This window comes from Myxocyprinus asiaticus, chromosome 41, assembly GCF_019703515.2.
Source record: "Myxocyprinus asiaticus isolate MX2 ecotype Aquarium Trade chromosome 41, UBuf_Myxa_2, whole genome shotgun sequence".
In the NCBI taxonomy this organism is placed as follows: Eukaryota; Metazoa; Chordata; class Actinopteri; order Cypriniformes; family Catostomidae; genus Myxocyprinus; species Myxocyprinus asiaticus.
In genome coordinates, this window is record NC_059384.1 from 24,966,783 (window position 1) to 24,982,932 (window position 16,150).

The following is a 16,150-nucleotide window of genomic DNA, read 5'->3' on the forward strand; positions in this document are numbered from 1 at the left end:
AGCTACGGTTTCAAAGTAGCTTTCCCAACTCTGTATAGGTAATCAGTATGAAAACACCCTGTCCTGAAAAGAACCCACATGTTACGGTTTAGAAAAATGGTAACGACACATTAATTATCCAGAAGGGTGTATCACATGAACAAAAATATGTGCAAGGCAGTTCATTAATCTCTAATTGCAAATTGCAGACTTAGTGTACAAACACATCTCGGTGGGGGTTTACATTAAGATTTCTTTAGAAATATAAAATGTATCTGGGCCACTTCCTTTTCCTTTTTATGGCACATTTCCTTATAAAGCTGCTGTGTAAATATGCCCCTTTTTTGAAAAAATACATTTCACACAACTATAATTTAATATAGCTTGAATTGGTGTGATGGTATGAGCTAACTGTGATGGATAAAAAGATGAAATCAGCTCTTTATTTCATAGAAGCATTAAATCTGCCATTTTTAAATGGCATTCAGTGAAAGCCCACTTTTACAAGATCACTATTTCACAAATCTTTCTTTCCTCTTTTTCTCAATATCAGTCTGTCTGTCTTCTGTGCAGTAGTTCTTAAGGTCACATTCCTTTGTTTCTTTAGGTCACAGAGTTTCTTCCTGTTAGTTCTTAGTCGCTCCTTCAGCAAAAAGCACCCCGCAGTGACATCTAGTGGAGAATCTGGGAAACCTGGAGTTCTGATACTTCCTTTGAAACATAATGCACTCATTTTATCAGTCAGATAGGACTTTTTTTATGTTTAAAAAGGATAAACAAATACCATATTTATTAAAAGTAAGTGTTACTTGTTTATTGTGGCATAATTCAGTGTGTAAAATAGTCTAAAATAATAAATATGTTTATTATGTAGTCATTAACTTTCTGAACAGTTCTGATGGGTTTATTTTTCTCTGCCCCCATCTCTGTAGCATGGACTGGTGGGCCATCTCTTTCTCTCTCTTTATCTCTGTCTGAGTGGGTAGCCTCTGGGCTGGAAGGGAAAATTGAGCATACGTTATATTTGGAAAATGAATTTTTCTTCCAGCGCCTTTAGCACTGCAGCTTTGACAAATGACACCAGCTGTCAGGACCGGCGTGTTGAGTGGAAATCTACATAATGCACTGAAATGTGTGAAACAAAGTGAGGTTATTTTAGTTGTATGTATGTGTAAACCAAACTATTATACAGTATGCCTACATCTGCCATTTATAGGCTAGTTGTAATGCAATGATGGTTAGATCTAGGGCTGCTGAGTATATCATGTTATAACACACTGTGCAGATACATACAAAAGGGTTATAACTGTTAATATACATTGGAAGTTTGGACACACTTGACTGAATTTGTTTCTCATGATCTTGAAACATTTTGTCAATGTCAATTTATTTATATAGCACAGTTAAAACAACGACCAATATATATATATATATATATATATATATATATAAAATACTAAATAATTGTTTAATATGTTTTTGGATCAAAACTGAAATATGAATTATGCTTTGATTATGCTTCACTATAATTATTTAATTTGACTGTAACTATTAACTATGGTTTGTCATTCTGTATTGATTTTGAGATTAAATCAATCATTGAGTCTGCAGCAACACCAACAGGAAGTAGTAAATCTAGTAATTGGAAGACTATAATCATTTGTATAATTAGTGTGTTTGTGTTTTTGCTTTTTAGGTCTTCAAGGATGACAAGTACCTGAAAGACGCTGTTGAATGTGGAGAGGTGATCTGGCAGAGAGGCTTACTTAGGAAAGGCTACGGCATCTGCCACGGCACTGCTGGGAATGGATATGCCTTTCTCTCCCTCTACCACATCACACAGGATAAGAAATATCTGTATCGTGCCTGCAAGGTAGTGTGTGTGACAATGATTTGTGACTGTTGCTAAAAGACTTATAGTTCAAGTTTTCTGAAGTCATTTGATAGCTTTTTAAGGGGTCATGGCATGCCTTTTTTATCATTTGAATATGCTCCTTGAGGTTCACTTATAATATTAGTAAAGTTTTTTTGCACTGAAAGCAGTCATATGTTTGTAAAACACTATAATTTTTCACCCTCATTCTGACCCTCTGTCAGAAACACTGTTTTGGTGCTTCTTCTCCTTTAAGACTTGACAGTAGCAGCTCTCTCTCTCTCTCCTTGCCATCTCACTGCTCACTGCTACTGGGTGGGGTACGGAAGTGATTAAAGGTAAAGTAGGCGTCGATGTGTAGTTGTGGAGGTGGTCAGATGCAAATATCTACCACAGTATGACATCACAATGCGGAGGAAGTAGAAAACGAGGCGTTTTGGCAGCTTGGTTTCAACAAATGCTCTTTTTGCAGTGAGACGTTTTGAGTTCTGAAACTTACAGTATGTTTTTATTGTACAATTTCCTCGTATGTGTCAAAAGATTAAAGAAAATTTGATTTCTCATGTCATGACCCCTTTAAGTCTACATTTAAGTCGTTATTCACTCTGAAATTGCAGTGTTGTTGTAGTTGTTGGGTTTTTTTTGTGTGTCCTTTTTGGATCAAACTATTCATTTTTGGCAGAACATTTCCTTTAAAAATAACAAAAATGCAAAATTGAATCTACATTGGGTGCCCACTAGTAGGTGCTTTTGCATGTGTACACATTAAGTTCATTTACAGTGCGCTCTGTCTTTGTACACCACAGCCACCACCTGCTGTTTAGAGCCAATGAGCTGTATTATTAAACTTGACGTCATGGAAACAGCACTTCAATAGATAAAGTCACATGACTGCTTGTCTGTATGAGCCTTTCTAGGTATACCGCACACTTTACCTCAGATCGAGGGCTTATCTTGTAATTTGGCTGTATTGAATGGTGTTTTGTCCTAAGGTTGCTAAAATCATATAGCTGTTTTTATTTTTATTTTTCTATTTGTATTTTTTTATTTTTTTTTTGCAGTGTGGTCCAAAAGTCTGAGGCCACATTAAAAAGCTAGGATTCAAAATCAAATTTTAACCTGGAAAAAACAACATTTATGGATTTTGAACAATGAAAACAGACATTTTGTGACTTAACATGAATAAGGACCTATTCCTAAAGGGGGTCGCACACCGAACGCATCTGGCGGACAACATGGCGCACGTTAAAATTCAAAACAATTGTTTTCTATGAATGTACCGCCGCCTCGGCGTCTGTTGGCAGCGCCCACCTACAACTCAAATTTCTGCCACGCCACGGAGCGCAACTCGAATATTTTCCATAAACCTTTACCCAAATCATTATCAATGGACATATATTATATACTCTAGCCTTGTTCATTCTTTAAGAAGGGAAAAACCTTGCTAACTTTGGTGTGTACTGTCTACCACGTGAACCTCATCGACCTGCCCTGTGTTTGATACCTGTGCCGCGACGTGTCGTGGCACTTCTCGTCCGGTGTGCGACCGCCTTAAGTCCCTAATCAAGTGGGCCTGGGTAGCTCAGCGAGTACTGACGCTGACTACCACCCCTGGAGTCGCGAGTTTGAACCCAGGGTGTGCTGAGTGACTCCAGCCAGGTCTCCTAAGCAACCAAATTGGCCCGGTTGCTAGGGAGGGTAGAGTCACATGGGGTAACATCCTCATGGTCATGATTAGTGGTACTCGCTCTCAATGGGGTGCGTGGTAATTTGCGCGTGGATCGCGGCGAGTAGCATGAGTCTCCACATGCTGGGAGTCTCCGCGGTTTCGTGCACAGCAAGCCACGTGATAAGATGCGCAGATTGACAGTCTCAGAAGCGGAGGCAACCGAGACTTGTCCTCCACCACCCGGATTGAGGTGATTAACCGCGCCACCACGAGGACCTACTAAGTAGTGGGAATTGGGCATTCCAAATTGGGAGAAAAGGGGATAAAATAAAAAAAAAAAGGCCCTAATCAAGTAAGAAAATGTGTGACGTTGACCATGTTAAGTACTTTGTACAAAAGGTCAGATTTCCTTGAAATTTCTCAGATCATGCGGGGATAACATGGATAATCAGGTTTTGCATGTTACTTTTACAAATTTAACCTTGCACTCTAATTGTTATGCTAATACTGTAATTTGAAATATAAATTTAAAAATTCTTTTTAAAGCATTTTATTTGTGGCCTCAGACTGCATTTTTATGTAGTTTTTCAATTTTACATTATTTTAATAATCATTTTTAAATGTTCTGATTTATAGCCATTGAAAAATAACAGTGCAATGTTTGACTCCTTTTCTAGAACTGAACTACCAACTCCAAACTGGTACTCTTGAGTCATCTATCCCATCTCACTTCTAATTTTAGCCATTATTAACTTGCAGGCAAAATCTATTTCTGATCACCGATCAGCATACAGCGTCCTTAGCCGATTTGTCTAAAGATTGATGGTCTGTATCACCCCCTGTTTCCCGGCAGCTTGCCGATAATTGCCAGAGCCTGGCAAACCTGCAAAAGTAATGAAAACATAATTGGCTCTGCTGTCTACAGCAGTAGTCATTTTCCAGCCTAAATTAACCATTGCCGCCAGACACAATCTCTCATTTTGTCTTCTTTGACTAAAGTGGCCTCTCTATCGCCAGCGTGGAACAGTGAATAACTCTGGCTTGTGGAAAATGTATCAGCTTGAGTGAAAGGTTTCTGTTGCTGTTATGAAAAGGTGAAGCAGAAATTGCCCTGTCAATACAACTGATTCACTGCCGTCGCTCATGTTTTTATTTTCCCAAGAGATGATGAGAAACTGTGGAGTTTAGCGATATGCATAGACATCAGGACACAAATATGTTTCACAGTTCAGGGGATATAAAATGTCTTTCTCATAAATAAACAGCTTCATCATAATTAGCATGTTAAAGACTAATATAAATCATTATCCTCTTTATGATGTTATTGTCATGACAACTAAAGGAATATTCCGGGTTCAGTACAAGTTAAGCTTAACCGAGAGCGTTTGTGGCATAATGTTGATTACCACAAAAAATTATTTCGACTCGTCCCTGCTTTTCGTAAAAAGGCAAAAATCGAAGTTACAGTGAGGCACTTACAATAGAAGTGAATGGGGCCAATTTCTGGAGGGTTTAAATGCAGAAACGTGAAGCTAATAATTTTAAAAACGCACTTACATAAATTCTTCTTTTAAAACTGAGCTGTAACGTTGTTTAAATGGTCATTTTTACTGTTGTTTTAGGGTTTGTTGACATTGCATCATCATGGCAACAAAGTTGTAAAATTGGCTATAACTTTACACAAAAGGGGTAAGCGATTTTATCAGACTAAAATCATGGTAACACACATATTGTTTATGTCTTGTGGCTAAAATTTGAAATGGTAAGTATTTTAACGATTTCAGATCGGCCCCATTCACTTCCTTTGTAAGTGCTTCACTGGAACCAAGATTTGACTTATGGTATCGTCTACTGTATGTATATTCTGTGTGTATCTTTTTTAGTTTGCTGAATGGTGTTTGGACTATGGAACCCATGGCTGCCGTATTCCTGATCGGCCTTACTCACTTTTTGAAGGTAAAACCAGTTGTCATGTCTCGCTGATAAAATACCCTCAAATAGCTTATGAATTATCTTCACATTTCCACTACAGACATAATTATTAAATCAATGAAATAAACATCTCTGCAGTAACTGAGGTCTAATAAAGCTAGATGGTTGTCCTCATTTCTGATGAGGTTTTATGACTCGATCAAAGGCCAATTACATGAAGCTTCCTGGTCTGTTTTCAACTTTGAAGTACCGTCTCCTATTTCTTCATTAGACGTAATCAATGTCTGCCATTCTCTGTGGCGCAATAAAAGACACAGAGATTGCTCGAATCCCTCTGTTGTGTATTTGCTGTTTACTGTGTACACTACCCAGTATCCAGCAACTACCTTGCTAATGTAATGAATGCCTGAGGCACAGAGAGTTATATGAAGAGCCACAATAAATTACGATATGATTTACATCAATTTATATACAGTAATGCATCATATATTTAGTCTTCCAAAAAATGTAGTTTTAAATATATTTTACAGTGCTAAGACTAGAATTTTCTTTGGCTTATTGACTTGCAGCCAAAACTTTTAAAGCATTTTTACAGCATTGATGATTCAGTTAAAGCCAGAATATGTTGAAGTATTAATATGAGATGCTCATGTGGGTAATGAGAGGTCGAATTCGGCTTGCAACATTTCTCAATCCTGGTTCAGTGTTCTCTCTCCCCATCATTTCCTATCCTCTCTCTACTCTAATAAAAAATGAATGGCAAAATTACCAAAAAAGTGACCAGACATAACATTAAAAAGCCAAAATCCATTTATTTACATAGTTCGATGTATTTTAGCAAGTAAGGCTTTAGCTTCACCTACTGCCCTATAATGAACTGAATCTCTGATGCTTTAAAAAAAAAAATTAAACTCTCCACAGACACTGTGGTCACCGGGCCAGCCTGAGCCCATATTCACTGCCAACTACCGAGCTGGCATCTATAGTGATTTATCTGCTGCTTTACCTTATTGTTGTCATGGTAACCCACTTCCTGCACTCCAAGTCTTATTAAAAGCCACATTCTGATTGGTCGGTTGATGTGTCCCGCCACTTTCTTTGTAGCTGGCTTTTGGATAAGAACCTACTACTAACTCCCATGCAGAACATCCCCACAACACTGATACAACATTATATCACTGTATCAGTAACAGAAATTCAGATTGCTGGGTAGTTTATAAATCACAAGTCATCTACAATGCATATGTGGGGCTTCCAATTTTTTGCTGTATTTTTCACACGAAGTGGCCTTTTCATCTGACATTGTACAATGTACCTTTGATCATGTCAACCAGTTGTTTATGCATTTATTTAGCTTTTTTTTTTTATAATTAAATGTGAGTTCCTATTAATACCCCTAGTTTACAAACGTGGGTCAAAATGTATTTTTTAAATCTTATTATTTATCAGATGTTCCTTCTGTTATTTATATATGTAAGTACATATAGGACATGTTAAATATATTGTCCATGTTCATATTTATGATTAGCAAAAACAAGCTGTCATTTAGCAGATGCTTGCTTTCATAGCGATGTACAGTATACTGATTACAGTGCAGTCACCCTGGAGCAACCTGATGTTAAAGGGATAGTTTACCCAAAAATGACAGTTCTCTCATCATATACTCACCCTCATGCCATCACAGATGTGTATGACTTTCTTTCTTCTGCAGAACACAAATGAAGATTTTTAGAAGAATATTTCAGCTCTGTAGGTCCAAACAATGCAAGTAAATGGTGGCCAGAACTTTGAAGGTCCAAAAGGACATAAAGGCAGCATAAACGTAATCCATACGACTCCAGTGGTTAAATCCATATCTTCAGAAGCGATATGATAGGTGTGGGTGAGAAAAGATCAATATTTAAGTCCTATTTTAATATATATTCCCTGCCCAGTAGGTGGCGATATGCACAAAGAATGTGAATCACCAAAAACAGAAGAAGCTGAAAGTGAAAGTGGAGATTTAAAGTTAAGCAGTTAAAGCCATCAGTCTGCTTTATTTTAAAAATCTTATTTTATAGCCGAATTTAGGGTAACTACACTAACCATGATCCTGCTGAGAAAGACGCACCAATCAGAAAATCGTGGCCAGTGAAACGTGTCAAAAGAGCTCTGCAGCGACTGCTTAGTTCCATCACAAACTATGAATGACGCAATCAAATTAGACTCCGTACACTCTCAAACTACTTGTTTCTTGTGTATCTCAATATTTTGCAATACACTTTAGATATATTGTTTCTGTAGTTAAAATCAACAACTTTAAATCAGTAGTTTTATATTTGTTCCATTGTTTTTGCAATGCTTCATGGGATTGCAGTTGTCAATGTCTTGGACCTTTTGTCTTTTTGTCCAATTTTCAAATACTTTTTTGCTTCAAATCAAAGTTTGTAATGTTGTGATTTACCTCTGAGCTGGTTGGTTTGGTTCATGGCTTAGAACTCTAATGACTGATTTTATTAAATCCCTATGAAAAAAATGAATGGAAAAAATACTTCCGGAACCAAGATGGCTGAAAAGTGGGTGACTATTGTTGTACTCTTTAGCATAGTACTTGTAAGATGAAACACTAATTACGGTCTTATTCATGAAGTAATAAATTATTGCTTTCTAAAGATCTTGCATATCTCTCTGTCAGCAAAACCAAATCTAACAATGATTTTGAACTCTTGGTTGTAGGTATGGCCGGAGCCATCCATTATCTCTCAGATCTCGCTCAACCTGAGGCTTCCTGCTTCCCTGCATTTGAACTCTGACCTGTGCATTTGGAAGCATAGACTCCTACTCCTTTATCTGGAGTTTTACATGCTTTCAGTGCACATTTGATGATATGATTACTTCACCCTGGAAGGACCCTTTAAAATGAAGAAGACAAAATAATTTCTTCCTCACCACAACGGACGCAAAAAAAATCCAACCTTCAGCCTATAGCTTCAAACACCACCGCCTCGTTCTGTCTTTGTAGCTTATTGCCTTTATCCATATGTTGTTGTTGTATTTTTATTTTGACAATATTTTATGCAAAGATTTCATTTTTTTTATTTTATCATCTTTTCAACATGTCCTAACAAGGAGCAACATGACGATTCCAGAGACAAGCAATTTGTCTTTCCACACTGAACGCAAAACCACCGTGATGCCGCAGAAAAAGAAACCAAGTTATCAACAAAATGTCCTTTCGCCTGTATGGTTAGGACACGATTTTAGGGCTTAATGTTTTGCTAAAAACCTTGCATCTGCATGCTTGTGTTCCTTCCTGGTTATTAGCAGTGCATCAATTTGATTGTTTCTGTCACACACTGGGATGTTTGTTCCCATGTAAAAGCTGTTCACTTGTCCAGGAACTGTCTATGTTGTCTTTGTCTTTGCATGAGGATGGTAACAGATGTACTCATGTCGGAATGTGAATGTGCCGTTGTATGTGTGCCTTTAGGTAAAATATCAACAGTATCCAACATGTTGTGGTTCTTTAGGATGTTCTTTGTGTATGTTCAAGTGTTTCGTTCCAGTTGCCATTTGTAAATGTCTCAATGAAAGAAATAATCCATTGTACCTGAAAGAATGAACTGTTCTGTTAAATTTTGTTTCCTCAGGCAAACTCTGTTATGAATGTCGCAATAAATTGGGCTTTTTTTTTTGAACCGGTCAAAAATGACCATGTCTGAATCTATCTATATACACAGCAAAATATTTGTATGTACTGTAAGTTATCGCTATCATTTTCCTTTTTAGAGGTTTGAGGGACGAAATCATTAAACAGTTTGCAATTCAGTTTAACCAGGGGCTTCCTGCACTGGTGTAGTGTGGCGCCATGCATATTTATTTGAAGTCATTGTTGATTTTTTAGTGATTCTCTTCTTTTCAGGATAGCAGTCATAATTCATCAAATGATAAGAAAAAAAGTGTTTTAACCAGGCGTATATATCGAGATGCATGGTGCAGTCGAGTGCACTTTCGGCATTTCAGAGAACCGAGTCAGGTGCTGTTACCCGATTTGCATAATGTTTTTTATAAATGAGGCGCTAAAACAATGCAAATAGCATGTGAATCTAAACAGTGCTACCAGAAGGTGCAATTCATTCTTAGTCAGTTGAAATAAATCACAACATTAGAAGTATAACTTCTTTAGCTTTAGTATTTCAAAATCATATTCTAGTGTGTTGGTGCCCTGAACATTACATCCAACTCTTTGGGCAGGTAAGTAGACTTATTATTTGCTTGAAGAAATGACTCACCCTTATTCTCTCTGATATATGTCTCCAGTAAGGTAATACTGGGTCACAGGCTATGTGTTTTACATAAAATCCAATTGTTCCCACCTTCCACTGCAGTGTTAAAACTGCCAGTACCTTGAGTGGGCGTTGAGATTGACTGCCCTGAGCTGAGTTCAAGCTTTAGTGCGTCAACGATGACTATTCTGAGAAATTGTTTGAAGTAGTTGGGAAGGTTTAGTGACTATTCAGACCCACTGTTCAGGCGAGCACAGAGACATTCATGAGGTACTAGTAGGCCCTATAATAAGTGTACTTTTTTGTGTAACTAAGAAACTGTGTGGACTAGAATCACAGTTCTTTTTCCTTTGAGTACTTAAAGATGAAACACGTAATTTCTGTGGCACTAACGCCACCAAAAAGAATTGGATTTTTTTTTTTTTTAAACCGCTTTCTGAATACTCCCCCTTCTGCCATTGATTGACAGTCAGACAGTCCCGCCACCAGCACACACCATTGGGCAAGTCAATGTTATTGTCTCTCTTGAGATGGGTCACTCAAAACAAACAGATGAATTTTCATAGCGCCACAGAGACACCATTAAATAATTAAATCGCAAATATGAGCCAATGAAAGTTTTCAGTGTGTCCCATACTGGCTAATTGGCCTGTATCTTCTGAATGCAATGTCTAAACTTAATAAAATTTGGGAAACATAGACATCAGGACAATCTGAGGATATGCACCAAATTTTGTAATATTCTGATGAAAGGGGGTGCTATTGCTATAACTAAACTGTGCAACTTCTGTGATCATGAGTTAAGATGTGCCATCTTTGGATAACAAATGTATCTCAACATCATCTATTCTGTCAATTTATTAAATTGTAGCCATTTTCCATATGCCTGGACTTCCACATACCATTGCCATTGTAGCTATATAAGTATATTGCGATTACATTTCAATACGAGATCTTTGTAAAGTGTATTTTTTAAAAAGCCACAAGATGAATCCGCTATGTCAGAACTCTGTCATCTAACAATTATTTCAGCTTTGACTGAAGTTATTAACCTTTGTAATCTGAAAAATGAGCCAAGCAGATGGATCTAATTAGCCTAATGGGTATGTAGTTGAATTAATTTGCCATCATTGGCTGTTGTGTTAATTTAGGTAGTTAGCTATAAAATTCTACAGTACAACCAGGCAAGTAAGCTATTTTTGCTGTGAAAATACAATGCCTCATAATACAACTAACCTAAAATTAGCAATAACTGTCCAATATGCAAATCTGTATATATTAAAGGTAAACCAAACATCTCAAACAGAGGTGTGCTTTATTAATGTAGTTCATGAACAACTGACTATCTTTTGACATTAAAATATTTTCACATGACATGGTTGTTGATGTGTCAATGACAGTGTAGGTAACAGTGTAATTACTAAACAAAATTGTCAGATCTTCCCACATTTTTACATGCCCAATATCACAGCTCGCACATCTTTCTAGTACTGCATAGTTATTGATTTGTCACTCAAGGCTTGAGGTGCAGAAAATTTCACAGCTGTCTTTGACACCCTATAATGTGTCGTGTTAGAATCTACCTTGTCATTTAAACATCTTCCCAACCATGCTTCAAAAAAGGATTTTATGAGATTAAAAGAAACACTAACCTATCTTAATTAAATTCTAACATTTAGCAAACATACACCATTTCTCTTTTGCATAGTTAAACTTCAAGCTGATGAAATAAATGAAACCATTAACAATGTAATCACAACTATGAAAAGCAACACTTTTAACATGTTTTTTTCCAAAGTACTTTAAATATACCAGGACCAATTTATGGTCACCTAACATTTTCAGTAGATATTAGGTCTGCAATGGGGAGTTCTTTGTTAGACTGATAAATTATGCTTTTTATGCTTTACATACTTAAAAACCTTGCACGATTGGGCTAAAAGACCAGTCTGCTAATTCGCAACAACAGTGTTGTGGTGCAACGTGATCTCATGAGAATTCGTATGTATTCTTATGTAAAGTTTGGTTCTAGCAAACGTACATTCTCTTACGTTTGCACAGACACCGAAATGTACAATATTGACATATTGACAGCATCTAAACATAATCATTTTACATACTAGAAACTTACAAATGTATACGTGTACTGTTTGAATTGATTAATTTGGAATAATTCATAGATTTAACCAGTTAATTACATTTAGTTTATAATCAATGAGATTTCTTAAATGCCATCACATTTATTTAATGCAGCTGACATTATAATATGACATTTGAATGGTTTTATTTAGTTCTGTGTGATTTCTGCTGCCCTACACAACATTTTAAAAGATTACATCACTTTAACCAAGACTAAACTTTAAAATGTTAAAATGAATAAAAACTGTGTAATCGTTTATGAGCAAAAGAGTTTTCAGAATATGCCAAAAAACTAAATAAACCACAAAAAGAACCACAAAACAATAATAAAATTAACCCATACATTTGTTAGCTATAATCCAAATCTTCAGACTGCTTTCCGTGAAAAACAGACCCAAATTCAACGATCTCCGTCTCCATCTGCCGTCACACCCGCTGTAACCGTCAAGCCGCGTTGGTTTCATTTTCAAAATTCAAAAATTGACGCCTCAAGCATTACAACAAGCGTTTTTACGGCAGTGATGTCGAATGCTCATTGGCTCTCAAGTGTCTCGTGACCATTTGCGAAATGCCGTATTCTGCGATATATATGTTTGAATGAGATATGACAGCGCCGATATGGAGTGCATCAGGAGAAGATTTAAAGCAATTAATAATTTTAATTCTACTCTCTTCCTCACACAATGCTATTGTATTTGGCAGGGAGCACATCGGCAGCGCATCACACTTTGGAATACTTTTGTACTGAATTTTGCCATTTTTCTGAATAAATTATTGTGATTAAATTAATCTGCCTTTTATGTGTTTTATATGCTTAATAAATGGCTATGGTTAGGTTTAGGAGTAGGTGTGGGATTAGCAGCTGTAAAATATATAGAAATTAATATATTGTAACAAAAATTATTGCTACTGTACATTAATCTACTTGTTACATGTTTTTATATTGTTGAAATGTGGTTCTGTTTAGAGGTTGGGGTAGGGTTAAGGGATCTAAAATATCTATAAAACAGTAAAAATGTACATTCATATTTATGATCGATTTGTGTATTCAAATATAGTTGTTATGGATTTGTCAATATTTTATGTTTCTAAAGCTATAAATACGTAAACATTTTTACGTTTTAGATGCTTTTAAATGCCCTTATTGTAAGTTTTAGTGTCTATCCAAATGCACCAACATGTATGTTTAAATGTTACAAATATTAACGTACAAATAGCTATGTATATGAATGAAATCAGGTTGTGTGGTGATATTTGTGTAAAAAAAAAAAAAAAAAGAAAAGCCTGATGCCTTTCTGCTCCCAAAGGTATATTCTGCTCAAGGTCAAACCTAAAACTTTAACCTAAACCTAACCAATACAGTTAAAATAAATTATATGAGAGGTAAACAAAACAGACATCCTTACCCTAAACCAACACCTAAACCTAACCGATAGTGTTTTAAAGCAAAGTTGACATTAAAAGAACATTTATTGAAGCAACCATGCCATTTCCTGTCACTTCTATGGCACTTTTGCTTAATTTTCCCTTTCGTTTCGAGTGTCCTTAGCTGGGCTCGAGCATCGGTCTTCGAGTCCAAAGTCCAACACTCCAACAATCAGGTGAGCTACAGCGCAAGCTAATCACATTGGAATAAATGTGTAAATGTAGGTGGGTCTGTAATACAAGCATTAAATGTATCACTTTTCAAATGATGCATTAGAGTAATTAGATTAGTTTTGATATCATAACATGGCAGGGTGAGAATAACAGAGCAAAAAATAAGTGTTTATTAAGTCATTAACAACCATAGTACCCGTGATATGTGTGAAAGTGAAAGAAACGCACAGTTGTTGTAACGCTTCTAGTGTTAATTTCACCAGGAAACTGTAGCAAAACATAGAAAGCATGTAGAATATTTTCTGAGTGCTAATCCAAAACAAAATCTCTTATTATTCCTAATTAAAGAGGGCTAAAACTAATTACAATGCGCCTGGCTACAGTTGCTTTCAAGCAGTTGTTGCACTAAATGCATCACTCCCTCCATATAACGACATAAAACGCAGTTAGAATTCTCACTGGGATAAATCCTTGTCGTTCAACTGCACACAATTCAATGAAATGTGTATCCCAATAATCAATTTGTACAAATAAATTCCAACAAATCACAAGATACTCACAGAGGGCCATTAATGGGACTGAGCTCATAACAAAACGAGACATTTAATCCAAAATGAGTCTTTTTGTAATTTTCTAGCCCATCCACAACAGCAGGGCTCTATGAGTGTAATGAACTGGAAAGATGTGAATACATTTTCTTTCTCTTGCTGTGACAAAAATGGTTAACATGGCTTCAATAGACTCCCTCCTTGTGAGTTCATCATCTATTTCAAATTTTTCTGGGTAAAAGAGAACACATATAAGAACCCAATTAGTTCCGTACCATTTACCCATAGCAGAGTGTCTTGACCCATTAAATCATTTACATTTGAACAAAGAAACAGCCAATGTCCTGTTTTGGAGGCTAGATTGCATGTATGTACTGTTCCATGACCTGTCATTATCATGATCGCATGATATTCACTGGCTTAGATAAATGCAAGACTGATTTGGGATCAGTATCTGGGTCAATGTTTACAGTATGTCAACTCCCTGCTTCATGGGTCCATGACTGTACAAGGTGAACGAATTGATGTCATGCATTAATCTGCTCAATGATTTCCATAGCATCTCATCTGCCACCGAGTGAGCACCTGTTTTCCGAAGGACAACGGATTGCTATCACCTGGTGTCTCAGCGTGGGTGTTTTTGTAACTACCTTCCAAGGTTCCCTTTAGAGTGTCTCACACACTGTAGATGAGAATACATACGTTTTCAAAGAGTTGAAATGCTCCCATTTCTCTTCTGAACTTTACATTGTGACAGGTACTTCAAACCTCTGTCAGGTAGAGAAGTCCATTTCTTCTTTTGGCTTTTGAAATCCCACTTTCAAGGATGCATTTCCTTTATTGCCCCACCACAGTGCACCTATCAAGGGATAAATGACAAACTGGGAGCGTGCAAAAAAGAGACGTCCTTACAACAAGCAAATAAAAAAGAAAACAGTCACGTGGACTGTTCTCGTGGCCTCTTTCATTGCGATGATTCATTGTGGTTCTTCTTCTCGGCTGTCTTGAAGACCTGGTCGTATGAGGGTGGTGGTTGATTGCAGTAGGAGGGGGGTGGTGGGTACAAGCTCAACATATGGGCTGGGGTGGGCTGACCTGGGTAGGCAGGGGCTAAGGCCGTTGTCATGGTGCTGCAGGGGTCAACGTAGCCTTGCAAGCCTGGTTGCTGGGAGACTGTTGGAGAAAGATGGAATGAGTTTATATCTATTTTTTCTATCAGTATAAAATATCATAACATTGTTATTGGAATACTAGGCTATTATATTGTTATTTTTTGAATATGGGTACTTGGCATACATGTTCATTAAAAAATTTGTATTAAACATGGAGATATTAGGTTAAAATGTACTTACTGTATATGTTGAAGGGAAAGTGCATATCCTATGTTTTGTAACTGGTCACCATTTCTTTTAAGTTTTTTCACAATTATTAATCATCTTTAACTAGCTACACTAGTTCATTTTAAATGGTCTGCGGTTAAATCATTTTTTAAGTACATTTTTTATATCCCATTTAGCCTATTTTGTAGGGATGTCCCGAAACTGATACTACCGATACCACACTCGTGTCCTCATATTCATGCTCGTAAAAATGCTCAGATACCAAAAAACCGATACCATTTGACGAACAAATGTCATTACGTAAACAATCAGCGCACAAATTCTAATCACATTATGTCCTAGTGAGATTATTTAACTGCAAAAACTGCAATTTGATGAGATAAATATATAGTTTACTTTGCATGTGCAGTGCACTTCAAATGTGTGCAGAGCACTAGTGAATGTGTGGAGACAGTGTTGTGCCGATGCCGGCTGCACCGCACGTACCTTTAAAGGGTCATGAAACCTTTAGATGTTAACAGGTATATATGTATATATGCACAAAATGGAAGAGAATTTCAACATTTGTTATTTTAATTTCAAGAGGAATAGGGATAATTTAGGGTTTTTTTTGGGCTATTTTCGTCTTCTGGGTTTTAAATGAACCGCGTCAACGTCACAGGACGTGACAACAAGGTTTAGCTTTCCATTGAATTTCAGAGCCTCTACGTCATGGGTGTTCTCGATATTGTTCATGAGAAGTGGCCTTTACTCTTTGACAAGTGAGCACTGCAGGTTTGTCAGTGTGTGTTTGCCATGCACATGAC

The 16,150-nt window shown here is 36.7% G+C and overlaps 2 protein-coding genes across 2 annotated transcripts in view; one reads left to right on the top strand and one right to left on the bottom strand.

Annotated features, from left to right (window-relative positions):
• The window catches only part of LOC127431775 (lanC-like protein 2), a 66,551-nt gene extending 57,395 nt beyond the window's left edge, over positions 1-9,156 (top strand). Inside the window, exons 8-10 of the mRNA XM_051682316.1 lie at positions 1,676-1,852; positions 5,405-5,477; positions 8,169-9,156. Of these exons, the coding sequence (XP_051538276.1) occupies positions 1,676-1,852; positions 5,405-5,477; positions 8,169-8,245 (327 nt within the window). The 3' untranslated portion in view covers positions 8,246-9,156. The remainder of the gene's footprint in view (positions 1-1,675; positions 1,853-5,404; positions 5,478-8,168) is intronic.
• A 1,860-nt stretch (positions 9,157-11,016) lies between these two features.
• Positions 11,017-16,150, bottom strand: part of vopp1b (VOPP1 WW domain binding protein b) — an 84,070-nt gene continuing 78,936 nt past the window's right edge. The window contains exon 5 of the mRNA XM_051682339.1: positions 11,017-15,177. Within this exon, the coding sequence (XP_051538299.1) occupies positions 14,969-15,177 (209 nt within the window). The 3' untranslated portion in view covers positions 11,017-14,968. The remainder of the gene's footprint in view (positions 15,178-16,150) is intronic.